Source organism: Ammospiza caudacuta, chromosome 1 (assembly GCF_027887145.1).
Source record: "Ammospiza caudacuta isolate bAmmCau1 chromosome 1, bAmmCau1.pri, whole genome shotgun sequence".
Classification (NCBI taxonomy): domain Eukaryota; kingdom Metazoa; phylum Chordata; class Aves; order Passeriformes; family Passerellidae; genus Ammospiza; species Ammospiza caudacuta.
In genome coordinates, this window is record NC_080593.1 from 18,107,862 (window position 1) to 18,135,474 (window position 27,613).

Sequence of the window (27,613 nt, forward strand, 5' to 3'; positions counted from 1 at the left end):
CAACAGGTGAGATGGGGGCAGAGGGCAGAAAAGGATGATTGTTGCCATTATGGGTTAGGAAGGGATATTAACAAAAAGAGAATAAGGTCATTGTCCTTGAGAAGATTGAGGGGCAAAGAAAAGAGGAAAATATCTGACTGTGGAGGTCCTAGGAAAAGATTACAGAATCACAGAAATTCTAGGTTGGAAGAGACCTTTAAGATCATCGAGTCCAACCCATGTTCTAACACCTCAACTGGATCATGGCACCAAGTGCCACATATGAAAAATCTTGAGGTGTCATTATACAAAAGGTCCTTCTTGAGTTTTCGGATGTGATAAGAGTTATGAGTTTTGTATGTGAGGTAGCTCCCTTGAAGATAGAAGGAGGATTAGGTTTGACAGGTAAAGTCATCACTTTGCAAAAAATGCTTTGCATTGACCCTGTAGCTTGTGTGAGTTGCTTCAGTTGTTCACTGTTGGGTTGGGTCATGTTACCAGAAGGGTTTTGTGCTGCTGTTTGCTAAGGTACATTTGTTTGGGATAAAGTGAACTGCCTTTGAGGGCTTCCAGTTGCACATAGCATTTTCCAGAGGAAAGCCATAGAGGCACAGGTGTTTCCTGTATCCATAAGGCTGAGCACTGGGTGTACTTGGGCCTATAGGAAATGACCTCTGATAGCAGCAGTTTGTTCATTCAGTCCTGTCACTGAGCACTTCAGTATATGTGTTTCCAAGTGTCAGTCTTTGATGGCTGAGCTGCAACTTGTGAAGAAAAAGATTATAAACATGAATTGCATCTTACAACAGTCTGTCGGTGGTGGCCTGTAATTGTATCTCTTTTAACCTACCACACAGGAGGGAAGGTTTTGGCACTTCTAAAATAATTTGCAATCTCTTGAGACAGTACATTCTCAGTAACTTCAGTAAAATGAAGACTCTGTACAATTCCTCTGAATTATAATAGAGGAGAAACACCTGAAGTTGTGTTATGTAAGCTATTATAGAATGTTAAATAACTTGGTTGTTTTCTGTGACAAATGTCACTGTAAATGTCTTCAAATAGTGTTGCTCATTGTAAATTGATGTTAAATACCAGTATGCTATAAAAATGCAAAACTCCAAGCATTGCTGGATATTGTAGTATGAGCTAGCAAGTGGTATATCTAGTGCAAAGAGGATGGAATAGTTTCATTATATTCAGGAATGATGCTGGTTGTGCTACATTTTATAGTACTTGGCAGTCTACTCCATGTACTCATGACTGAGGGCTGGAAATACAGTTGCTTGTTTCTATCCTTAGTTTGCTATTTATAAACCTTGAGTTTAGTCTTCAGAAATATCCATATATGTCTGTGAACCTCTTGGTATATTGAGCTTCCAGAAAACAGGGGCTTCAAATCCAATCATCAATAGTAACAATGAAGTGGCCCAATCCCCTCTGTGGCATTGCTCTCTGTGGCATGTGAACAGTGCTTACTTGGAAGGGAATTACGTGTGAAATCCTACCATTAGTGAAACCAATGCCACTCGTGTTGGTTCACTCATGTGATGTCAAAAATGTCACTTTGTGGATGGGGAAAAGGGTATTTAAAGCATTTGTATCCATAACAGAATCTTGAACTCTTGACAGCTGTATATGTGTTGGTCCTCCTCAACTTTATGATAAATTTACTTAAATTTATCAAAAGAGATTATTTTGAAATATTTTTAGGCATATGACCATTTTTAAACTAGGAAGAGGACTATTTTTATGTCATGCTATTCTTGGTGGTTCAGATTTGATGCATCTATATGCAATTTCTGTAGCATTCTTAACTTTTTTTGACAGAATTTTGGCATCTTGTAGGTTTTAGTACTGCTGACTTAGTGCAAATGGGAAGACGCATTTAGGTCAACTACAAATAGTTCCTATTTCTCAAGTGTATTCAATGAAATTGTTGCTGTTTTGTAGCCTTTGGATAACAAGTTTAATGCAAAAATGCTGTTTAAATTTTGACAACTTTCCAGTTGTTCAAAAGCTTTTTGTGCTATGTGGAAAATACTGAATGTAAAGGTGCTCCATAGAGTATATTGAGTTTTCTAAGCCTATTTACAGGTGAGCATTATTATGAATATTGTCAGTAGGCTTTGTTGTGTCTAGCATGTCCTCTGTATGCAGGATTTTTGGACCATTTTTTCTGGGAATGTTTCATCTTGGAAGATACTGACTAACTGTTCCTTGTGCATGCAAAAAAGAATACAGCCTTCAAGTCACTGATTTTCTAAGTACCAGCCACTTGAAAACAGCACTCTTTGAAAAATGGTATCTTTAATATGATCTGCATTGGAGCTGTTTATTTGGAAAGTTATTTGTAATGTATGTAGCTTATTAATCATTATATATGATGCATATTACAGGTAAATATATGTAGATATTATTTTGTAAAGTATATAACTAGGTTGTGTATAAAACATACATACTATATGTAAGGTATCCTTTTGATTCACCATTCATTTTCTAGCACTTTTCTCACTGCACTCACTCAAAAGTTCATCTTCCCTAACTTTTAGCCTATCTCCATTAGTTTCATTTCTAAAAAAAACGTTTCCTTTCAGGAATGGTCCCTAAAGGTAAGAGGTTACTTCTGGTCTTAAGTGTTGTCACCATTACATTTAATTAGTCTCCAAATCTGTTGAAATGTTCCTTAGCCTTCCAGAAAGAACTTTGCAGTTTCATTTAGAGAAAGATGTTATTGAACATTCTGTGAATAATGGTAAAAGTGGAAGTGAAAGGTGGCTGTTTACTACTGTGTTTTTGATAAATTTAGAATCTTTCCGTAGAATTACAGACCAATGAAGCTGCAGATCAGTAACTGAAAGTTTACCACATTTGAACAGAAATGTTTGTTTTGTCATAGATACTAGGGGAACCAAAAATCCTAGATGGGAATTACCAGGAAAATGAGTAAAAGTCAACTGAAGCACAGATTTTCTTTTTTTATTTTTCCTTCTTTCTAGTCAGGTAATATGGAACTTTCCAGTATATTGGAAGATCTGTACAGCAGGGGTGTACAGTGCTGCATTATCATTTCTGAACTTAGAATTTTTGTGGGATTTAGTGGCTCTCAAGGCCTTGTAGTACCCTGAAATTGCCAGCTGTGCACCTATAATTAAAACAAAAAAAAAGGGGGGGGGGAGAACCCCCTTTAGCAACAGCAAAAAGAAAAATAACTTCAATGAGGGAATGTATCCTAGAGTTTTACATGCCCCAGTAACCTCGTGTCTCTGACTACAGGTCTGCCCACAGTTGGCTTCCATGTTAAATACTTCCAGTTTAATTTTGTTTTACTTCCTGTGACCATCCAGTTGCATCAGACCTAGTGGAGCAGCATGGCAAACTGTGAAATACTTTCATTTGCTTTATCTTTTAATGAAGATAGAGATGTTTTTCTAAGTAGCTGTATTTAGTCCCAAGACTTGGAGCACTTTTTGGTTCCAGGTTTTGTGCTGAGTTACTGATGTGCACAGAGGTTAATATTAAAGCTGTGGCAGCAAGTACAGTGGAAGGCAGGGTGTGGTGTGAAGACACAGTGACCTAGAAGAAGAGACTTAAATTTTGTTGTCAAACAATGCATGCTAGAAAATACCATTTGCATCAACACTCCTAGCCACAATTTAGACTTCACATGAAAATCTCTTACACAGCTTGTATTTGGAAATAAAACTTATTTGGCCCAAGGCATTAAATTTTGTATACTAAAAATGCACTGCCTTTAGGAAGAAAGGATATGCATTTTTTGGGTTTTTTTTCAAATAACATTATCTGACTGTAGTGTTTGGGTGTCTCAGAGTAAAATGAAAGCACTTGAACTGTATTACTAACATTCTTGCCAGAATAAACTGTAACTAGAAAATGTTTCAAGACAGAGGTGAACCTATTCTGGTGTGCAGTTTCCACACTCATGATGACAATGAGATTAGGTTAAGACTGGGGAAGAGAACAATTTACTAGTGAAGAAATAAAGTCTGAAGCCAAACTGGTTGTAGAAGTAAAGAAGAATGCCTCAAGCCCAGTCTTGCGAGGAGTTGGGAGTGTTAGCTTCTGATTCATCAAAATGCTTATCACCAATTTGTGAATAGTTCTGTTGAAATTGGTGTTGTTATTCACCCTGTAGTGGAGTGAAGCACATCCATCCTTAGTGAAACATAGGGCTGCATGTTTGCATGGATTTGGGCTGATGGGTGTTGTGTGTGGTTGGTTTGAGCTTTTGAAAGTACAGGGTTTCCCCGTGATTCTTTCCCAGAGGAATCCCCATGCATTTGGCTGTTACTGTTCTAGCATCTAACAGCATGAAATCAGGGGGGTAAAATTCAGCTGAATTTTAGGTGGTTAATAAATACCTTGTAAAATTGTTTATTTGCTTAAAATGTATTTTGCCTGTCATGAATGTTTTACCTTAGGAGTTAAATCCTTAACGGTTCTACAAATGCACAAAGTAAGAAATTAATCCTTTACCATAGGAATTTGCAAACTTTGGGCAAACAAAACCAGATTGCAAGGTGGGAAGAAATGGTACCCAGTAACTAGAAACGTGCTGAGTTCTTACTGTAAGAGCAGTAATTTTCTTCTAGTAATTGTTGCAGAGCTGTTATCCATCAGAGCAGTTAATGTCACTCTAAATTGCTGCATTTGTATGTTAGTCCTTTGAAACTGCCATTGTTTTGAGAAGGTGAAAAAGAGCTCATGAAACATCTAGACTAATTTTGGGACCATGTTGGGACTTCTGAATAACTGCTGAGTATCCAGTTCTGGAAATGGAAGGCTGGTGTCTGAATCAGGAGCATCATTAATCTGGATATTAAAAAAATTTTTTTTGTTCTCTAAATTGTGAGCCTTTTTTTGTTTGGCTGATTTGGTTTTTGTTATAAGACTGTAAACACTTAAAATTCAGCCATACCCTAATGATACTTTTATTAATGTGCCGTGTTGCAATCACTTAGAGATTAAGGTAGCTTTTTTCATATGATTTTTTGTTAGAGAAACTAAAGAGAGAAATACTCAAGCTGTGTTTTGTGTGGTTGCAAAATATGTTAAATATCAAAACAATGTATGAACTAATAAATACATTGGTGTGTTTCAAATTTCTTAGTCTCTAAACCTCTTCTAAAAATCTCATCACTTTGTGCTTAAAGCGGTTAAAATATTTCATTAATAAAAAGGCTGATAATACATCTTTCAGTGTGACATTTGCAGGACACATCCATCAGTTTCTTTGTCATTTGCATTATTTTCTGTAGGCCCTTAATCAGAGTTATGAAACAAAGATATCAAATACACTTTGTGGAAATATCACAATCTCTTTCTTGAAAGTATTCTCTGCTTTGTTTCAGTGCTTTATTGGGTAGTGGGTGGAATGAGATTGAGAGGAGAAGTACACTTTCCAGTAACTGTCTTACAGAGAACTGGCAGTCTGTCTGTCTGAATATACCTGCAGTCATGGAAATATAATTTGTGGGGGGAGGAGAAAACCTAGCTGATCTCATTTTGGACCCTCGTTTTGTGGGAATGCTGTCTTCTGAAGGTGATATTTTAATACCTGTGATAAATTTTGTCAAGAGCTGAGAACTTATTTTTGTACTCACTTGTAGTCTTTGGCTACAATCAGATCACACCAGCTTTGGAATTTAGCCTTTCTGCTGTCAAAGTCAATGAAGCATTGTTTGTCAGGGGAATGTTTTACAAAAATATAGAATGGGTTATTTTCTGTTGGTGTAATGTGTGCACATCCCAGAGAAGGTGGGATATTGGCTATTTTATCAGCTGTATAAATTGATAATTATTTTCTGATTAGGGGGCAGTGTATGATGATTTTTGTTTGTCTTGCATGCCAGAAGGATCTCACTCAATCTGTTTTTTGAGTCTTCAGCATCTGTTCAATTTTTTTCAATTTAATTCTTCATCAAGATCTTAAATAGCCATTTATTTAAAGGTTTAGAAATACTTATCTTCATACATTCCTTCCCCCCATTAAATGTGTCAGTGGAAGCCTGTCCTGATTTTTACTATAAGTGGAGGGAAAAAATTACAGATCACATGAGGAGAGTATTTCTGCAGCATCATTCCTCTAATTTCAGATGTAGAGGCTGAAGGCAGCTGCAGTCAGCTGACGGTTGGTGGTCATGTTCGGATATACGTGAGGAAGGGGCGTGCTGTTTCAAGTGCATAATGAAGCCGTTGTTTCGTCACCAGGAAACAGGGATGGATGGTAGCAGCCCAGGGAAATGAGAGACAGTGATGTTGCTGTAGTGGAAGGGAAATCTCATCACACGGAACCAGAGCTCTCTGCAGGCAGCTGTAGGGATGCACAAGGCAAAATGGCACAAACGTGTTTTGCTTTCAGTAAAGGTACAGGATAAACGTAAGGAGCAGATTAAAGCCTGAGATGGACATGCTCACAAGGAGGGTGAAGTTATTTTTTATGCCCTACTGCCCTTTATGTCTGTTGGTACCTTCCAGTGAAATCAGTGTTAGCTGTATTTTTAGCTTGCTGTAGTCAACATCAATATAACAAGATAATTCTGTCTTTACATCTGTAAGCAGTTTTTACTGTGTTTTCCTGTTTTCTGCCAGCTGCAGTTTACAAAGGATGTCACAGCACTGGTAAGAAATGTACAGTAGCCATTTCTCTGATGGTTTTGTAAGGCATGTTTTTCTTAATGATTTGTGAGAAGCAAGAATATGAAACAGCAAGTTTTGATAATGAGCTAGATAGTCAGAGCTGAATTTTCTTCATAATGCTGATCTCTTGATTTGCGGTTTGTGCCTGTGTTATTTGGTCTGTTTTCTCTCAGTATGCTTTAATATTTTGCACTTCACTAATGCTCGGTGTAACATTGCAGCAATATTGGAAATGCCTCGCCCTCCTCTCTACTTTGCTCTGTGTTAATTTTATGGCTGCACTTGGGCTTTTATAACTGTCTGCTCTTAAAGCAGAGCACATTGATGTACTGGAATTGAGCATGTTATGATTTGAACAGGAAATGCTGTGATATGATAGCACTCCTAAGTGTATAAAAGCCCTGAGAAATTATTTTAATCTTCTGTTACATTGGCAGGCTCTGCATTGGCTCTTTATTTCATTATGTTCAAACTGAACAAAGTCATGCTGAAGTTTTTCAATAATAGAATATTGTTTAAGTATGCTGTATGCTTCTCACTGATATATTATTTTGAATGTTCTGTTAATTTCACAATGACAAATGCTGCTTTCAGAAATGCTGCAGAAACGTTCTAAGTATAATATAACCATCTTTTTCTTAGGAGTCAGGTTGTTATGCATGAAGATGCAAAGTGCACTAAGGAAATTAGAGATTTCATTTTGGGTTTCAATAGTGCATGGGCAGTGGTGAATATGAATTTTCATACTATTTTTACCTCAAAGTAAAAATGCTAAATATCATTAATATTTTTTACAGTAAAATTTATGTACCATGTACTTGCTGTATCCTGTAAAATATAAGATGACTTACAGGGTGTTGGCTCACAACAATATGTTACTGCTTCAATTTATTCATTAGATGTTTAGGAAGAGTAGCTTATATGTAGAAGACATCTTATTATGTATGCATATTTATTTCATTTATAGAAAATTTATTTATTTATATTTTGTGTGCGTATGTGTATTTGTCTGTCTGTACTTTTCATATGTACTGCAATAAGTGAACAGAGTTGTTTTATACCCTAAGTGTATAGAGAATTTTCTAGTGCTAGTTGAATTTATTATGCAGCATTTTAACCTATTGAGCGCTGTGAAATTCCAGTTTCCAGCAATGGGAGGCTTAAACAAGAAAAATGTGTGAAGTATCATGTTTAAAGCAGAATTAATGGGGAGGAAAATACTGTGTTGTGTGCTCATGGATTTTGAGAAACCTGACTCAGTGCCCTGCTCACAGTATTTCCTAGAATTCGTCATCAGTTCAGTTTTTTAATTGTTGAGGAAAGGAATGTATGTCATGATTTTGCTTGTTCTGTTTCTGCTCACTAAGGGGCTGGAATGCTGGTTTTATCTTTTGAACTAACATTTTGTCTGAAATTAGGGGAACCTGTGCTCCCCTCCCTTGAAGCTTGATCATGCAAATACTAAATGGTGAACTTTTCCATCTCCCTCACTACTGAATACTCACTTAATCTTTTCTCCACAGGCGTATTCCCAAGATGCCTACCTGAAAGGCAACGAGGCCTACAGTGGCAATGCCCACAACATACCTGAACCACCACCAATATGTTATCCACGCCTGACATCCGCAGCCTCTGTTAAGGCACAAGCTGGAGACAAGCTCCCTTCTGACTTCTCACTGGGGAAGCAGCAAGTCAGTAGACCAGTCTGGGCATTGACGCAGCCAGAGAGGGCCTACAGAATGGAAATACAAGTGCCTCCATCACCAACAGACATTGCAAAATCGAATACAGCCGTGTGTGTTTGCAATGAAACTGTAAGGACTGTTATTGTGCCTTCTGAGAAGGCTGTAGATTTGACATCTTGCAGAAATAACCATGCTGGTCCATCACACAGGACAGAGGAAGTAAGATATGGTGTAAAAGAGCAAACCGGTCTAAAAACATGGACCACCACATCACCCCCATCTTTAGTGTCCACTGCCATTGTACTTCCTCAGACTCCAATAACGAGACCAGTTGATACAACTGTAACAGTAAGTAAAGCTTCAAATTATGTAGTATGTCCTGAAGGCATCCCAAACACTAGACCTTCTACTCAAGCCACAGACTCGCCCTCAGTCTCTACTAATCACTACAGTTCTCCAACCTCCCACCAGCACATAGACTGGAAGACCTACAAGACTTACAAGGAGTACATTGATAACAGGCGCATGCACATGTATGGCTCCAGGACAATACAGGAAAGGTTGGACAGCTTAAGGGCAGCTTCTCAGAACACAACTGAGTATAATCAGGTGGTGCCAAGTCGCACTGCTTCTCAGGTACGGCGCAGGAGCACCTCGCACGACAGGGTTCCGCAGTCTGTCCAGATCCGGCAGAGAAGCGTGTCCCAGGAAAGGCTTGAAGAGCCCATGCTGGTGAAAGAATGGCCACGAAGTGCTTCACAAGATACTCTGACTTCGCCTTCAGCCAATGCTAGAAATCACAGGGCTCGGTCCTGGGATTATCTCAGCAAACAGGGTGAAGTGCTAGAAAATTTTCATTCTGAAAATATGATTGCAGATGCAAATGGAGATAGGAGGAAGACTTACAAATGGACAGGCTTTACTGAACAAGATGATCGGCGAGGTATTTATGACAGGTCTAGACAACATGCATTTCATATGTCCCTTCGAGGTCAAAATTTTCCTATTTCTCCAAATACTTATATTTCAGACAACAGGAGAGCAGGTAGTAGAGCTTCTCTGCCTGGTTCTCACTTTCAGAAAGTTTCACCAGATCTCAAAATGTTACAGCCTTCTCGTGATTTGCAAACTCCTGGGGGAGTTTCAAAATCTGCAGGTATTTTACAAGAGAGGTTGTGTCTCACACCAGCCAGAAGTTCTAAAAGTAGCTCTCTGAAGAACTCCACTCCCTATGCAGCAAAACCATCGATTCCCCTTAACCAGGGCCTGGATGCTATTGCTAGCAAAGACCAAAGAACAGTAAATCACTTGCATCAAAGCAGTCTGTTAAACCAACAGTCAAGGACCCGAGCTGAAGGTGCCCCAGATCACAAAACAGAAACCGGTAAAACCATCCAGCCCTCCTCTCTGGCTCCAGCTTCTGCCAAACTTGTTCAGCCAACAAGTGAGTGTTTAACTACCTCGGACAACATAGATGGTTCCATCAGACAAAAGATTCATGGTATTGAAAGGGAAGATGTTCGTGAGTCTGAAAGTCTGCAAATGGATGTTCAGGGAAATGACAAAGACACAGTGGTCATGAGGGACAAATCACCTTCTGGCCACCAAACTCCCCAGCCTTTGAGGCATCAGTCCTACATTCTTGCTGTAAATGACCAAGAGGCAGCCTCAGACAATACCTGTTGGTTACCTAACGATGCTCGGAGAGAAGTCCACATAAAAAGAATTGAGGAAAGGAAAGCATCGAGTTCCAGCCCACCTGGTGACTCTTTGGCTTCAATTCCATTTATTGGTGAGTTAAATTATTTCAGTGTACATCAAATGCTTTTCTCTCCTAAAGGTGATGAAAAACCAGATGCCAGGTAGCTGACTGCTCTTCCTGTAAACCCTGAGGTTGAGAGTCATGGGAGATTTTTCTCATCTAAAATAACTTCGGGTTGATAAAAGGAAAAATATTTTTCAATGGAGAAAAATAATATTCTGTTTTGTTTGGGGGTCCTGGAGAATGAATGTAAAAAAGCTCACAGTGATGTAGTATTTTTCTAGAGTTTTCTTTACCCTCTGGGTAAATCTGTGTTGCATAACTCCATCTGGTTGTCACTCCACATAATGTTTGTGATGTTACATATATGGACAACTGGCATTTGCAGCATCTTTCAAATACTTGTACTTCTCTAGTAAAAAAACATACTTGGAATCCAGTACAGAGAGAATATGGATGCAAATCCATGTCAGAGTGATTTGTGGGGAACAAAGATGTTTTTCAGCTCAATAGGTATGGTGAAAGCCTTCTGAGACAGATGGGAAATAGGTGAAAGCTGTTTCAGGTGAAGGGATAGCAATAAAAAGAAGTGGATTTGCAAGTAAAGATGCTAATATGGATATGAATGAAAGGATCTGTGGAAGCAGAATCTGAGAAGGCAAAATGGATTTCCTGTGTGCTGTGACACAAACAGGGTTGGAATTATAGGGAGTTTCTGGGAAGGGCAGTGAAGAAGAAAAGAATCAAAGGAAGGATTGGATATAATAGAAAAAAATAAATTTATATTGGATGTTGGATATGCGATGATGAACTAGTGTCTTCTGCTGAAGAGAGAGTTACAGTGGCAGAGCATTTCTGTTCTATCCAAGTAGTCAATGCCTCTGTTGTCTTCGTCCTGCTGTTGTTTTGGGTTGGATTTTCTTTTGTTGTGGCTGATTTAATCCTTTGTAGTCTGGATGTCTGTGCATCATTTTCCACAGGAGTTGATTTATACCTGACTCTCTGTGCTCATGAATTTAGTGTAGGAAGTATTTAGAAAGTACTGAATACAGAATTTTGATTCTCAGTCTCAGCAGTGTGAAAAACAACTCTTTTTAATGGTACTTTTTTTTTTTTTTACACATGATGTTAAGGGAATTACAGTGTCTTAGCATAATTGTCTTCTGTTGGGGATCTGAAGCAGTGATTTTTTTTCCCCTAGCATTTTGTATAATATCTGCTACTAGTTGAAAGTGAGTAACCAAAAAACAGTGAAGAAGCTTTGTGTTCATCAGAAAATGGAAATCATACAAAAGATACAATAATTCTGTTCTTTTGACAAAATACTGGCAAGACATTAAAAAGTACTTTCTTAGCAAGCAGGTATTGCTTTTGTTGGGTTTTTGATTTTGAATGGGAGTTGTATAGATCTTTTTCATTCTTGTTACTACTGGATGCATCAGTGTAATTTTAGATTCTTATTCAGACCCAGCCAATCTTTAAGGATTAGCAAAGTTTGTGAGGCATGTAACTGATCTTTGTGCAGGATTTTTCAGTACTCTGCCTAAAATCAGTGTTGGGCTCCTGACAAACATTCCGTGTTTGCTGGAAGCATTTTAATCCTGTACAGTTGGAATGTCATGTTAAAGTCAGATCAAGATTGGTAACATCAAACCCAACCTTTTTTGTTCACTATCTCCTTTCTTGGTTTTGTCAAAGATTTCCCATGAACTTTTATTTATGTGACTTGTTTCCATATTTTGGAGAAATGTGTTTTCCATATTTTGGAGAAATGTGTTGAAAGTTCAAAGAAGCCTTAAACATGTCAGTTGAACTGTATTTGGTAGCAGCTGAGCAGTTCTGAAGGAACAAAATTGTAACTCTCCATTGCAGCCTCTTGGCATAACACCACATGGGATTGAATTCTTATAAGCCTCTTGGAATGAAACCTCCTGAATGTTCCAGAAATACTGAAACCTGATGCTTCTGGAGCTTGGGCAATCTCTGAGTCAGCAGGGTCCTTGTGGCTGTCTTCCTAGCAAGAAATTCCTGTGCCAGTACAGGGACTGTGGAAAGTTTCTACCCCAGCTCCAGCACCTTGAGGAGGAAATAATGGATAGGAAGTAATGAATATTTCCTTGAGGAGGAAATACTGAATATTCTCTGTGAATAGAAAGAGCATGAGATGTTATGGAAGTGGACCACTTCTTATGTTGGAGTTTATATGCATTATTCTAACTTTGCTTGTTTTCCTATCATTATGCCTAATTACAACTTCACTTGTTAAAAGCTGTACTTAATCAGGCAGATAAAGCCCTAGATCTGCTTTGAAATTCAGTTAAAGGCTTTTTAACTCTTCAGATGGAAAATCACTGGGAGTTTTGGTTTAGGGTTTTCTTTTGGGTTTTGAGTTCTTTTTTCCTTCTCTGATTATTGAGAAGGATCTTAATTTGAATAAAGACATACCTTGGAGTATGGCAAATGGCTTTATTTCCCTTATGCTTATATCCATGGAGTAGGGTGTTTTGCATTCTTAGGTTTTATTGGCTAGAACTAATTTAATACACTTACTGAAGTTACTCGTACAGTAGATACTTGGAGTAGTGTAGAAATGTAAATTTGGGGGAGGGTAACAAATATCTTCCAAGGTCACAGATTGCTAGCTTTTAAAATATGTGTGGCATTTAAAATATTTGTGGTGTGTCTATTTTTTATCACCACTTTCTGCTTATTAAAAGTAGTAGATATGGCCAGGACTGTATTTTGGTAGAAATTCAGCCTGGAACAATTAGCTTTTGTAGCAGTGTTTTGTGACTGGTGCACTTCTGAGAACAGCCCAACATCAGGGTGATTTTAGCTCTGGGTAAGTAGTTCAGTGTCCTGCACCACAAACAGAAATTCAAGCAGAGTATTTGTTGAGCTTCCTTACAGCAGATTCTTGCAGGGATCATGGTGGGTTACTGAGTAACTGCCTTTCGACACTAGTATTTTCACAAAGGTACTTCAGAAGCAGGGAGATTTAAATTTTAATCTCTCATTTAAATAGAAATGAGAGATCTGTTCAGACCAAACCTAGTAGGTAGCTGTAACATCTTTTATTGGAGAAACCAATTTATTTGAAAATATTAGATAAAATATTGTGTATTCAAACTCTTCAGGTAAGCACCTGTTGGGGGGTGATGAAGCTGCCAGCTTTACAGATAAACATACAGTGGTATTGCACACTTTACTGCTTTCCATGTGCTACTAAATGCAGGATATTGTGGTTCTCAGAAAGCTGCTCTTTCTATTTCAGGTCCAGAGAAAAGCTATGTTCTTAAAATGCTCTCTATTGTTTCAAACTATACAAGTTAGTCTTGTGGCAGTCTACTGTTTTTACCCAGAAAAGGTCTCACCTGTTCTCTAGACTAATAAAAATACCATTTTCTCTATCAGTGATTATATTAGCAATTGTGGTGTTTAATGTGCATTTTTCGGACTTGCAATTTTTTGCATGATTTCTGTGCTAGAGGACAGCAAATGATAATTTTCTGGCCTACTTGGTAATTTTTGGATGAGTTAATCTTCACTGGAATGGAAAGCAGAATGCTGCTAAACATCCTGATAGACGTGGATGACAAGTGGTGTCTCTCAGGGGCCCTTCCTGAGACCAGGATTATGAAATATCTTCATCGGTAACACGGACAGTGCTGTTGAATGCACCTTGGCAGATTTGTGGATGACACCAAGCTTGAGACGTCCTCTTGCCACACCTGAAGGATGGGATGTCATCCAGAGGGACCTGGACAGCTCGAGAAGTAGGCACATGGCAATCTGATGTGGTTTAACAAGACCAATGCAAGGTGCCCTGAGTCAGGGCAACCCCTGATATCAGCACAGGCTGGGGAGTGGGCAGAGTGAGAGCAGCCCTGCCCAGAGGGGCTTGGGGGTGCTGGTGGGTGAGAGGCTGGACATGACCCAGCCATGGGCACTCACAGCCCCGAGAGCCAAACCTGCACTGGGCTGCATCAAAAGCAGCCTGGGCAGCTGGTAAAGGGAGGGGATTCAGCTCTCTGCTCTGCTGGTCAAGGGAGGGGATTCAGCTCTCTGCTCTGCTGGTCAAGGGAGGGGATTCTGCCCTCTGCTCTGCTGGTCAAGGGAGGGGATTCAGCTCTCTGCTCTGCTGGTAAAGGGAAGGGATTCTGTCCCTCTGCTCTGCTGGTCAAGGGAGGGGATTCTGTCCCTCTGCTCTGCTTTGGTGAGACCCCACCTGCAGTGCTGCATCCAGCTCTGGGGTCCCCAGCAGGGAAGGTGTGGACCTGTGGGAGCAAGTCCAGAGGAGGGCCAAATTTATTAGAGAGATGAAGCGCCTTTCCTATGAGGAAAGGCTGAGAGAATTGGGATTGTTCAGCCAGGACTTTGGGGTGCTGTAATTGTGGCCTTCCTCCTGAAGGGAGCCTGCAAGAAAGATGGAGAGAAACTTTTTGCAAGAATGTGTAGTGAAAGGACAAGGGGCAATGGATTATTTAAATTGATAAAATGTTAGGAGGAAGTTCTTTACTGTGAGGGTGGTGAAACACTGAAACAGGTTGCCCAGAGAAGCTGTGGATGCCCTGTTTCTGGAAGTATTTAAGATCTGGCTGGGTGGGTCTCTGAGCAACCTGGTCTAGTGGAAGGTGTCCTGCCCACAGCAAGGGGCTTAGGTCCCTTCCAACCCAAACCATTTTGTGGGTTTTGTAACTTTGTTGAGAAAATGTTGATTCAGAATATAGTTATTTTAATACATTTCATAGACATAAATGTCTAATATGCATGTCTGAGATTTGCAGCAAGGTTGAAAATATTTTTTGCTTTTTACAGTATTTAGTGTAGTGTAGAAAGAAATAAAAAAGAGGTTAATCCAACCCCCATATTGAGTTGCATGAACTACACACTGGAGAGAAATGGGGTTGCTGCTTCAATGCTTAACCTCATGGCAGCATGTGCAGCTGTCAGGCCAGCTTGCTTTGGCCATTGCTACTGGGTGGATGTTCTTTCCAGCTTTGCAGAGGCCTGTCACATGAAAATTAGTTTTAAACAGATATGTTTAAAAACCTTAGCCTAAATGTCATGTTGAAGTTCAAAATTATTTTAAAATAAAATCAAGTTCATAGCCATCCTATTATAGAGTTTTTCCTTATACAGTACCATTACATAAGTACAAAGATTCTTCCTTAAAGGTGTGATCCCATTTTGAAAATATTTAACACATGCTTACCCCAGAAAAATTTTAGGTGACTTCATTCCACTATTAATTTGTGAATAACTGAGGGAAAATTAACAGATAAAAATATCTGACCAGACTTCGATAGCATGAAAATATTGTAAAAATTAGATGAGTGTTCTCCCCCTGACTGAAGCTCATATGTTAGGAAAGGTATAAGAACAGGACAAGGGTGTGTGATACTTAATCTTGGTACTTTCTATTTTCCCACTATTTGCACTTTAAAATATCTCTGAGCCAAATGTGATTTTAAGTGTACCATAAATTTCTCTATTCTCTTCTGTATTGCAGTAAAATTTTCTTATCCAATCCCCTGTATTGATTCAAAGAAAGATTTGCCAGAGATTTCACAGTTGAAACTACATGGTATTTATTCCCTTAGTGTTTGTCTATGTTTTTCTAAAATATGTCTCCTGTTGACTAAATTCTCAATGTGGGTTGAAAGGGTCCCTAAGGACCATCTGGTTCCAGCCCCCTGCCATCAGTATAAACACCTTCCACTGGGTTGCTCAGAGCCTCCTTCAGACTGGCCTTGGACACTTCCAGGAATGGGATAGGCACAGCTTCTCTGGGAACCTGTTGCAGTGCCTCACCACCCTTACAACAAATCCCTCTGTTTCTTCTGCCCTTAGTGCAGGCAAGCCACCACAGCAATTTCGGTGCTGGTAATCAGACACACTCTGCTGTTCACCATGATTTAAAAGCTGGTCTTCATGCTCATTTTCAAAACCAAAAAGTTTGGGGGGGATTTTGGTTTTTGTGATTTTTTTTGGGGGGGGGATGGGGGTGGGTTTGTTTTGGTTTTTTGTGGGGTTTGATGCTGTTTTTGGTTTGTTTGGGGTTTTTTTGTTGTATTTTTTTGTATTTCATGACCTGGTTTTTTTTTACAAACATGTCATAAATAAAAGTACTTGGGTACTTGGTGATTAGCAGATAGGGTAAATTTACCTGGCTTCCACTGAGTTCTGCTCAACCCTGTTTTTATTTTTCTTTTATGTTGTTCTTGTTGTTACTGCATTTTTTTTTTTTTTAAGTATATTAACTAAGAAATTAGGAGTTGAAACATTCTAAACCACCTACAATTAATTTAGCTTTTCAGGCAACTTATTATACATGTGATTGCATTTATTTTCTTTAGTGCTGGAAGTAGGGGTGTATAGCTTTACCTTATCAATACTTACCTTTAAATCCTAGGCAATGTACTCAACTCCAAGTACTTTTGGAGAGTGTAAAGTCTTAGTGGATTATGTGCCATACTTTCCCTATCCTCCCCCTACATCTTAATGCCTCTCTCTGCAGGCTGCTGGGGTTTGGAAGATGACAATGTGAATACATTGAATGCAATTGAAATAAGAAAATAAATTTATGTGGTTGCACAACATGCTATGAAAAAAGGTTATGATGGTAGAAATAGTTTGGGGAAGCAAGCAGAAACATTCTCGTAAGCAGAAAGGAAGCAGTTGAAAGAATGTACTCATTCTATTTTCTCCTTATGAGGAGAGAGAAGCTAAAAACCTTGGACTTCTCCAGCAGAGATTGTGGTTCATCAACTCAAAATGTGTGGATTTCTTCAGGACAAATGGTGGCTGAATACTGATGGCTGATATGCTGTGTTTTAAGGCAAAACTGCTGGCAGTCAAGATGAAAATGAAAATCTTCAGCTATTGTGATAATTTTCTTTTCTACAAGTTACTGCCTAGCTCTTCCAAACTATGAAAATAGAAATGCAATTGCAGTAGAGATTAGGGCTGACAAATGTTCATTTTTGAGGGCTGTTTCTTCCATTATTATCGTGATAGCATTGGAACAGCTTTTAACATGTCATCAGTGTTTCTAAGATAAGCATCAGTCTTGTATTTTTTTTCCAGGGTTTTACAGTGTGGCCTGCCAAATTGCTGTTGCTCCAGGCTGAGCATTTCAGTGTTTCTTATCCAAAGAACAGTTTTTAAATCATCGTGGTATTCTGAAGTATAGCGGCCAAAACACAACATTACAAATTAGCTTTTTAAATACCATTTAAATGCTTCTATAACTCAAAAATATTTTTTTTAATTAAAACTTAAAATTGGGAGCAATAATTCCTAACATCTAGAAGAGTTTTAATTGAGTAGAAGCATCAGATTTGCTTGATAGTGAGTAATAATTTCAAATCATACATCATCCTCAGTGTATCATTATAACTTCAAAATTGCAGGTAGTAAAGGAATGCTGTGGGGTTTCTTGGCACAAAAAATATACTGAGAATTGTACTTTTGGTGTGATGGGGTAACATGGCAAGCAGGAACCTTTAGAATTGCTTTGTGTAGAAAGATAGTTAAACTTTTCTTTGACACTGAAATAAACAATAGACCTTCATAGATACAGTTTTCACCATAGTCTGACATGAAGAATAACCTTGGGAAGCCTTTTCTGTTTGTGTGAAACATAGTCAGTGTAACAAACATATTATTTACATGAGTGAATTAGCAGAGGACTGGATTTGATGATTCAGGAAGCTTGTTCCAGTCATGTGTTTCTGGGGCTTAGAGCCATGAATGTGCTCAGCATGCAGACATGTTTCCATTCTATTCTTTTGGCCACATGAGGATAATTACATAAAGTAGATATATGAAGTTCTTTGTAAAGACAATTAGTGCTGGAAGTACTTAAAAAGTAGCAAAAAAAAATATTTTTCAAGATTCTTTTTTGGAAAAATGAAGTAACAGGTCATGAGGAATCCAGGCAATAGAGTTATCTTTTTTCCAAATCAGTTATTAAAGCCTTGGAAGTCAATACATAAGGGAGCTTTTAACCTTGCAGATTGAATTATAAGATGCAGCAGTTTTTACTGCAGAATTTAAAACAAGAAGTTTCTGCTGTGGGGAATTTATTAGTCCTTTGTGCTGTCTTGTATGATAGCAGAGTTAATTCAATGTAGTTTACTTTTGATTCAGCAATTCGTTTTTGTTTGTTGATTGTTTCCGGCCTTCTCACTACTGCTGAAGTTGTATACATGGTATTTTTATTTATTGTCTTCCTGACAGGCTTTTAAGAAAAATGCCCTACATTAGTGTGTCTGTGTTTACCTTATTGGCAGCTTCTTCTGGGGTTTCTTGGTGACAGACCTTTTTTTTTATTTCCTTGCCTGTGTGTGGATGGGGATCTTTTTCCTAATCTGTGTTATCTTGTCCATGCTCTGTCCTTCCTTTCCTCATTCTTCTCACTGGTGCCACTTCCCTGCAGTCTCTGTCCCCCTGCTGTGCTGTCCCTTGCTCCACTCGTGCCTCAGCAGCCTTTTCTCCATGCTTTTGTCCTGCCTGCTGCTGAGTTTAAGGAAGGGACATCAGTGCACACGTGTGTACTTTAAAGGAAGTGCTGCCTGTAGCAAGCTGGAGCAAATCTAACCTGAGAGGCACAGAAGGTGTATTAGACATTAAAGCTTTTACCTACTGCATTTAGGAAGAAAACTTCAGAGTAAAGTATTGTTGGTGCATCATGAAGATGCAGAGCCTGTTGTGGTATCATGTACTGTGGAGTACTTGGACAGGCCAAGGATTTGGAGTGCAAAACAGCTGTAGACAAAGGGCTGAAATTCAGTAAGGCAGTGCCTCTAAAGTCAGTCTTGCTGCAGGGTCACCGGCACATCCTGTCAGTCCTTCCATAAAGAGAAGATTAGGGTTTATTTAATTCTACTAATGAGTACTTGATAGTTTGTTCCTTTTTTTGTTACATAAGCAAATTAATTTGACATGTAAGATTCATTCTTAAATTACATCCCAGAGCCACAGACTGTTGTTCAAGTGAACTATTGAAGAACTAGAGAGGCAGTTATGAAAATACTTACTGTAATGGCTGTCAGGTAGATGCCATCTCAGTCTATAAGGAACCTTGACATCTGTGGCTCAGTTGAATGAAAATAATGTTTTTAATGACTCTTTTAGCCCTGTGCTTTGCAGACAGCAGCATGAGCTACCTCTAGCTTTCTGTGGAAGGCTGGGCTTTTTACAATCGATCAGTGATACATTTACACAAGATCTGAGTAACCAAAATTGCATTAAATACTACAGGAGCATTTATAAACAAATACCCAATCCAAAAATTTGGTATAGTTGTCAGAAAGCCAGTAATATTAAAATACATTTATCTCCTTCAATGCATGCATTTTGGGAAATTATATGTTGGATAACTTCTTTTGTTTCTGGGAGTGCATGCTGTCTCAACACTCTTCATGGGACATGTAAAGCTGTTTTTAAGCGTGTATTACTACACAGCTGTTAAATTTTTATGATCTGAATCTTTAAATCAGGTAGTCTTTGATAAAATACATACTTGTTGAATTAAGCTTTGTGGCCACATATTCACATTTGTTTAAATTGAGATGCCCAATTAGTGTTTCAAATAGTAACGTGGTCTGCAAAACATTTACTAAATAACACTGTTTGTTCCTAAGGCCTTCTGAGGTATTGAAATATTGCTTGCAATACTGCCATGCCTGGAGGAGAATACATGTGAAGAATGATTTTAGCCTTTATAAGCTAGTTTTTTTTCCAGTAATTTTTTATTACCAGTGAAGAAAAGCTTTGGCAAACTGAATCTGTATGGATTGGAGGAGGAATCACCTTTCTCTGTGAATAATCCCTATTAAAGCATCCCTGCTGGTGGCTGTATTAAAGTCTCTCTGTGAATTTGTTTCCCATGTGTGTATGATTCAGTTAACTAAACAGCTTCCTTAAACACCTCTCTCCCTTGCTTTCCCACCACCACAAAAAAAAGAAACCACCAAGCAGCCAAAGCTCGACAACAAACAAAAGCAAACCCCACAGTCACTACCAGCTTGGATAAAAAGGGTGCTCTTAAGACAGCTCCAGTGCAGCTCAGCCCATACTTGTCCATGCAACCCACTGAAATGCATCTGAAGGTAGTGCCTAAGTGTTCATGTTCAGCCTGAAGGCTGGTTACAAGTGATGTTCTTCAGGACCATCTTGTTTCATGTTCATGATCTTGAGAGGAGATAGGAGATGCTTATTAAGTTTGGCAACACTAGCCTTAGACTCTCCTAGTCTGTATCAATAAGAAAGAACACAACCAGAATACTGAGGGAGATCTCCCCCTCTATTTAGCACTTATTGGGTAAGAGCCTTCACCAATATGGTCTGAATTCAGCATTATCACTGCCTTTGGAGAATGTGAGCCTAAGAGCCCTTCCAAGGCTTCCTTCCACCTGAATAATTCTGTGGTTCGTTTAACTTACATTTGAGGCTCTCAAAATGTGCCCCCTTTTGTGTTCAGGTTGTTCCTTTCAAACCTTAATGTTTAAGGGACTGCTCAGGAGATGGGCTAAACAAACACATGGAATGCTATACTAATCATGATAAAATTGTATTGTTGCAGCTTAATAGGTTATAGTACAGATCTGTGTTTTTTTTCAGTGATTTTGTGTCAGTTTCTTTGAGTAGCTGATAAATTGGTTAATACTTACTTATTCATTCACATAGAGGGGATAGTATGTCCTGTTAGTCGTGCTTTCTTGCCCATGGAATTCTCAGTTTTGAAATCTGGTTCTGCCTCTGAACCCATTCTGTATAAAACTTGTCTGTATCAGGTTTTTTTCACCTCACCTACATTGTGTGCAGATGCTCTCTATCTTTGTAGGTCCTCAGCCTCCAGCTGCATGGCAATACAAGCCTACTGTGATACACAAATGTCTCTGTGCCTTAACTAGAGGATCAGTCAGTTGGAGCTGTGGTTGGAGCTGTGTTGTGTTACAAGTTTTCAGTGTCTTACCCCCATACATGTTTTTGTGTTTTAGGGCTCTTCCTGAAAATCATTAGTTGCAACTGTTGAGCGCTTGCACTCTCGTGCAAACGCAAGTGACATCCCCCCCTTGGCCAGAGAGGCTCTGTTGTTGTGCTGGTTCTGATGGCCAATCTCTTGTGTCACTTCATAGATTAAAATGCAGAACAGATTGTATTTGAAAAGTATAACATAAAGTAGTCCTGGAATAACAGAATCTAACTCCTGGCCTTGTGCAAGACACCCCAAGAATCATACCATGAGCCCAAGAGCATTGTCCAAACTCTTCCAAATCAGGCTTTGTGCTGTGACCACTTCCCTGGGGAGCTGTTCCAGTGCCCATCAACCCTCTGAATGAAGAACCTTTTCCAGATATCCCACCTAAACCTCTCCTGACTCAGCTTTGTGCTGTTTCCTTGAGTCCTGTCACTGGTCACAAGACTAAAGAAGAGATCAGTGTCTCCCCCTCTTCTTGTGAGGATGTTGAAGGCCACAATGAGGTCTCCCCTCAGCCTCCCCTTCTCCAGGCTGGACAGACCAAGGGACCTCAGACAGCTCCCCTCCAGACCCTTTACCATCCTTGTGGCCCTCCTTTGGATGCTCTCCAACAGTTTAATCTCTTTCTTACATTATGGCACCCAGAACTACCCCGAGTGCTGCAGGTGAGGCTGCCCCAGGGCAGAACAGAGCAGGACAATCCCTCCCTTGCCCTGCTGACCATGCTGTGCCTGATGCCCCCCAGGACAGGGTTGGCCCTCCTGGCCCCAGGGCACTGCTGGCTCAGGTTCCTGCTTGCCATGGACCAGGACCCCCAGGTCCCTTTCCGTGGAACAGCTCTCCAGTCTCTACACACCACCAGGGCTGCCCCATCCCAGGTGAATAATCTGGCACTTGCCCTTGTTGAACTTTATATGGTTGCTCAGCTTTCTGACTTGTCAGTGGTCTCTCTGCCCTTGACAGGAGTTGACAATTTAATATTGTTAGCAAACTTGCATGGTATTACTTTGAGTCCTGTGTCTGGGTGATTAAAATGAAGATGTGGAGGAGAACTGGGCTGAGGATGGATCCTTGTGGAACCCCATCAGTGGCAGGTCACCAGTCTGGGGTCACCCCATTCACTGTAACCCTTGGTGCCCATGATCCACTTGGTCACCCATTGTGTAACAGGGCTGTGAGCTGGATGCTTTCTCCAGAAGGACACTGTGAGAGACAGTACCAAAAGCTTTGCTGAAGTCCAAAATGCTTCAATCTGCTGGCTTTCCTAGATCAGTGGGTTACAGAATGAAATCAGGTTTGACAAGCAGGACTTTCCTTCATGAAGCTGTGCTGGCTCTGACCAATGACTGCATTGTCCTCCAGGTGTTTTTCAGTACCTCCCAGAATAATCTTTTCCATGGAGTCTTTGACCTTTTTGTTGCAAATATTTAAAGAGATGCCAGTAATTTGAGGTAGCAAACTGAAAGAGAATTATTTTGTGTGGTTTCTCTTCTGGCTTGTTTGTTCTGTGCACTTCACTGCTTTTTGGACACAGTCATTTCATTGATGGGTGAGCTGAACACATCCATTCACATGCTGTGTGAGGAGTTTTGGGGTGCAAATATGTCAGTCAAGGAAACTGAAAAGGTTAACAAATATTGCAAGCACTTGGAAGAAAGATCAGAATACAAGGAATATGTGTGGTTGTTTGGATTTTGTTTCTTACTGGACAGCAGCAGTGGCATTTACTAGTACATTGAATTAATAGGCAGAAACTCCTATGGTGTATGCCATGATTTACACCATCATCACTTTATATTACATAAAAGCTTGCTGGCTGACCTTCAGCCTCTTCTGGGGCTGAATAGTTATGCCTCTCCTATACCAATGTCATTTGCAGTTCCTCTAAAGTTTGCATATTTCTAAAACAACTTTAATTTTGATTCATCTGCGAATTAGATCCACTGTGAAGTAATAATGATTTGAATAATTATTGTTGCTTTCAGAGACTTACAAACTGTTCTTCCTCATCTGAATTCTTGGATTTAAGTGTTGTGGGAAATGCTGTAGTGTTGCCAGACATGTTTGTGTTCGCAGCTCGCACAGATCTATTTCAAGTGCCAGTGTTTTTATAACTTTTGGGAGTAGAGACTATGACATTTGAGATATGTCTGTTAACATAAATAACTTTAATGTGAGCACTTTCAGTCTGCGTGGTATAACTCAATCAATTGCACAGTGATTGAGTGATTATATTCCTTAGTCAACATTAGTTTCAGGGAAGCTCAGCACATTAAAAAAAATAGGAAATTGAGCTGTTGTAGGTTTGAAATTGAAGTACAGCTGAGCTTTTTCCTGTGTCCTAGTTGTTGTGGTGAAGTCATCTGTAAATGCTTCTAAGTTATCACTTTGGATGGAAGTAAAACATGGAGATTTTTTAATTGTAGCATCAGGGTTCAGTGTGAATTCTGTTGCTTTTCCTTTTTATTAAAATTTCTAGTTTGCAGCCGGGTTTTTTGGGATACACTTTTTTAACTTTTAAAGTTATTATATTTTTCACACCAGACAATTTAGAGGCATGTTACTGCTAAACTATCCTGTGCTTTGTTTATTGCCTTGTTCTGTACATTGCCAAATTTTGATGGTACAAGTGCTGCCTTAAGAGAACTGTTAGTGACTGTTGGAACAGCACAATGCAGCACACGCAGTTGTGTTCGCACAAAGCAAAGAATAAACCTCTGTCTGTGAGTGAACATTGGTTTCAATAGGCTTTTCAGTAGCCCTGCATATTACAATTCTTAGCACCTAGAGTACATTCATATTCATTACAGCAGTACAGTTCAGCCCCTGCTCGTGATTCTTTTTCTTTTCCATCCCTTTCTCTCTACCAGAGGGTGAAGTAGAATGATTTTTTTAGTGCTAGCAATGTGCTCTAGAAGACGTTATGGCTCTTTTCTCAAAATGATGGAAAACGCATCTTTTGGCTTCTTCCATCTTGTAAAGAACATGTTAAATACCAGAATATTTAAAGCTTTTTGGAATCTTTCATGATGACCCTTGTGGCTTTTGAGACTGAGAGGTGCTGGGCATGTATGGCATGCAGTCGTTTCTATGAACAATTAGTGGAAGAACTGATTGGTATGTAATAGTCCCATCTTTTAAAGCTCTGAGTACTTGCTTCTTTATTTGAATGTACTGAGGATGGGCGGATTGGTTCTTTGAATGCTAGACAGCTGTTTAAAATGCTTTTTTTGTTTGCTTGTAACTTGACTGTTTTATTTGAACACTGTAAATCAAATGGCTTTTGATAGTCTGCCCCTGTTTTATTGTAGATGTCTGTCTCTTGAGCTCAAACTTACTGATACAAGGAGTGTGGGTTTTGCTTATGCATGCAAACAAAAATCTCTACTTGCAAATAATATTGAGAGATTAAGATTACCAAATAATTCCTGTTTATTTTGCACACAGCAAAATTGATTTTTTTTGCCTTTATCTCTAATGTACAATTATCATCCCTATGAAATTAAACAAGCTTCTCCTAATGAAAAAAAGAGTACATTTGACAGTGTGAATTAAATGGACCCTTTTGTTTGTTAGAATGACTTCGTGTTTAAGATATCTGATATCCCAGTAATGAGAAGTTCAGACAGCTATTTGATTTGAGCATTTGATTAATGCATTTAATATGTTAATATATGGCATATTACCTTTGTAGATGAACCGACTAGTCCTAGTATTGACCATGATATTGCACACATTCCTGCTTCTGCTGTTATTTCTGCATCTGCTTCTCAAGCACCAGCTATAACAGCTGTTCCTCCCAGTCCTACATCTCCAATCCCTTTAATTCGGCGACAACTTTCACATGATCATGGTGAGCGTTGATTTCATTCTTTTTCTCTTGCAACTTTTTTCCTTTCACACTCTGGAAATCAGGAGTGAAAATTGTAGACACTTCATTGCTTGAAATAAATCACAAAAATAAATTCAAGTTCCTGCATACTCAAAAATATCTATTTCTTTGTAGAATCCATCCGGCCTAGTGTCCTGGATAGCCAGCCTGCTACAAAAACAGAGAGATCAAAGTCATATGATGAAGGACTGGATGACTACAGAGAAGAGGGAAAATCGTGAGTTCATGGAAAAATTAACTTAATTTGGACATCTGTTTTTTTAAGTGTTTAAAATCTCATTTTAACATTTGTTTTTCTTCCCACAGATCCATTAAGCATGTGTCTAGTTTAAAGGGGATTAAGGTAGGTAAATATATATGTATAACAACTCCTAAACATTACCCATACTGCTGTGATAAATGGTTTGAATTGTACAGGTCTGTTTTATGAAGTGATGTGCTAAACAGACAGGAAGTTTATTGGAATTGCTACTGATCAAGTTGCTGATGTATGCATCATAAAAGTAAACATGGTCTCTTTTCCCTGGACCCATCACATGGTCCTTGATTTTCATTTTCCTCATTCTCTGTAAACAAAGCATATTAAACATGGTGGCTTTTTGTGAAAACTCACTAATGAGAGTCTAAGATTGTGAAGTTTCTCAAAGTATTCTTGGCATGTGTAAGGCATGTGCAAGTTTACACACTATTGTTGTGTGTAAACTTCAGAAATTGTTTTCCTGGGACTATATTCCTGGGGACATTTTTAAACTGAGAAACATTTTGAATGTAGGAACTGTAGGCAAAAGCCTATAGAATTACACTGTGGAATTCTTTCTGTGGTGTTTGCCCTAGGTCCCAGACAGCCAGAAATCTTCAGAAGACTCTGGTTCCCGGAAAGATTCTTCTTCAGAGGTGTTTGGTGATGCCTCCAAAGAAGGATGGCTCCATTTTCGGCAGCTTTTTACAGACAAAGGAAAGGTACCTGTCATGTTTGGGGTTTTAACCTAGGACAAATGCCAAGCTGGTGACAAACTAAGATAAGAAACTTCAGGCCTTCCAGTTTAGGTTTTCTTATTTTTTTGGAGGGTATAATATCATCAATAAGAACATAAAAATTTTAGATCTGTTAGAAATTGACTTCAGTAAATTCCTCAGCTTTGTCTACAGACTGCTTTCCAGACTTTTTATTTTTAATTTTTAATTTTTATTTCAAAATTTTAATTTTAATTTTACATTTCAAAGCATCTGTTGAAGTAAACTAATTTCTAATGACTAAATAAATAATAGGAAGCAGTCCCTTGGCAGGTGTAGTTGCACTTTTCCCCTCTTTCCTGATAATGAAAAAAGTTGTAATTTTTGTGAATGCTGTGGAGTTGAGTTCAAATTAACCTGCTGCACCAATATAGACTGATGCTTAGGGAAAATTGGGTGTGTGGAATTGTCGTGGTGTGAAAATGCCATTCTGACTTGGAGGCAGTTTAAAAGGCATGGGCAAGAGTTCCCTAAACACCGGACCAGAAATGGTCTCATTCTGTTTCTTACCTGCTGTCACATGTGAACTCACACTCAAGTGGGTGGTCTGGGAGGGCAGGTTATGGAACAATTCACTCCTCTCATGGAGAGCAAGAGTGAATCCCACTTTGTGTAGTCATTCTGCCAGGTGGATAGCTATTCTTTGTAAAACTTCTGGAGGTAGTTTTGCAATCCAGAAAGGGGCACTGTAACAAGTAAGCAATCTGACACCTTGGTTGCTGTTTTTCAGCGAGTTGGTGGGAGCATTCGACCATGGAAGCAACTGTATGTTGTTCTTCGAGGTCATTCCCTGTATTTGTACAAGGATAAAAAGGAACAAGTGACCCTCTCTGAGGAAGAACAACCTATAAGCATCAATGCCTGCTTGATAGACATCTCGTACTGTGAAACCAAGAGGAAGAATGTGTTCAGACTCACCACATCAGACCGCGAGTATCTGTTTCAGGCTGAGGACAGAGATAATATGTTAGCGTGGATTAAAGCAATACAAGACAACAGCAACTTAAATGACAAGGTGATTTTATAATATTTAAAGCAGAAGTTGTAGTTTTTGCATTTTAATTAAAAATGTATTGTGTTTTCTTGTAATTAATACTTGAACAGAAGAATTAACTTTTAATTAACCAGTTGACCAGGTTTGAACCGGAACATAAAAGAAAATGAGGTGAAAGGAAGGGTACTGAGTAAATTAACAGAGTTTAAAAAAGTCAATGGAATCAAATTCAGAAAACAGATGTTTGAAATAAATTACTTAATGCTGTTGCTGATTTAACTAAAGATACACTTTATAGTAAACTGATCTGCCAAAAACACCTAAGCTTTTTAAAAAGATAATTGCAGATTTAGGACCAGTGTGGTCCCCCTTCAGATTTGCATTGCAGAGTGTCTGCAGTAGTACACTTTGAAGAATTTCTCAGTAGTTAAAGAATGAAACTTTGAAGAAGCCTGCTTCTCTGATTAAAAGATGTTTCTGTTAATTAAGTCAATGCTTATTGCCAAAGGCAAATAGCTGCTGTTGTACATAAGGTATCAATATCTGTCCCAATATTGTCCAATGTGTTTTCATTGCAGTGATGAGCAACAGAGGAATATTTTTATGTCTGTGGTCATGCACATCTACTCAGATTCAA

General features: G+C 39.0%; 1 protein-coding gene across 1 annotated transcript in view; it reads left to right on the top strand.

Annotated features, from left to right (window-relative positions):
• The window catches only part of ARHGAP21 (Rho GTPase activating protein 21), a 112,641-nt gene that overhangs the window by 72,869 nt on the left and 12,159 nt on the right, over positions 1-27,613 (top strand). Inside the window, exons 8-15 of the mRNA XM_058803011.1 lie at positions 2,532-2,591; positions 6,592-6,621; positions 8,163-10,116; positions 24,771-24,929; positions 25,083-25,185; positions 25,275-25,311; positions 25,803-25,928; positions 26,713-26,997. Of these exons, the coding sequence (XP_058658994.1) occupies positions 2,532-2,591; positions 6,592-6,621; positions 8,163-10,116; positions 24,771-24,929; positions 25,083-25,185; positions 25,275-25,311; positions 25,803-25,928; positions 26,713-26,997 (2,754 nt within the window). The remainder of the gene's footprint in view (positions 1-2,531; positions 2,592-6,591; positions 6,622-8,162; positions 10,117-24,770; positions 24,930-25,082; positions 25,186-25,274; positions 25,312-25,802; positions 25,929-26,712; positions 26,998-27,613) is intronic.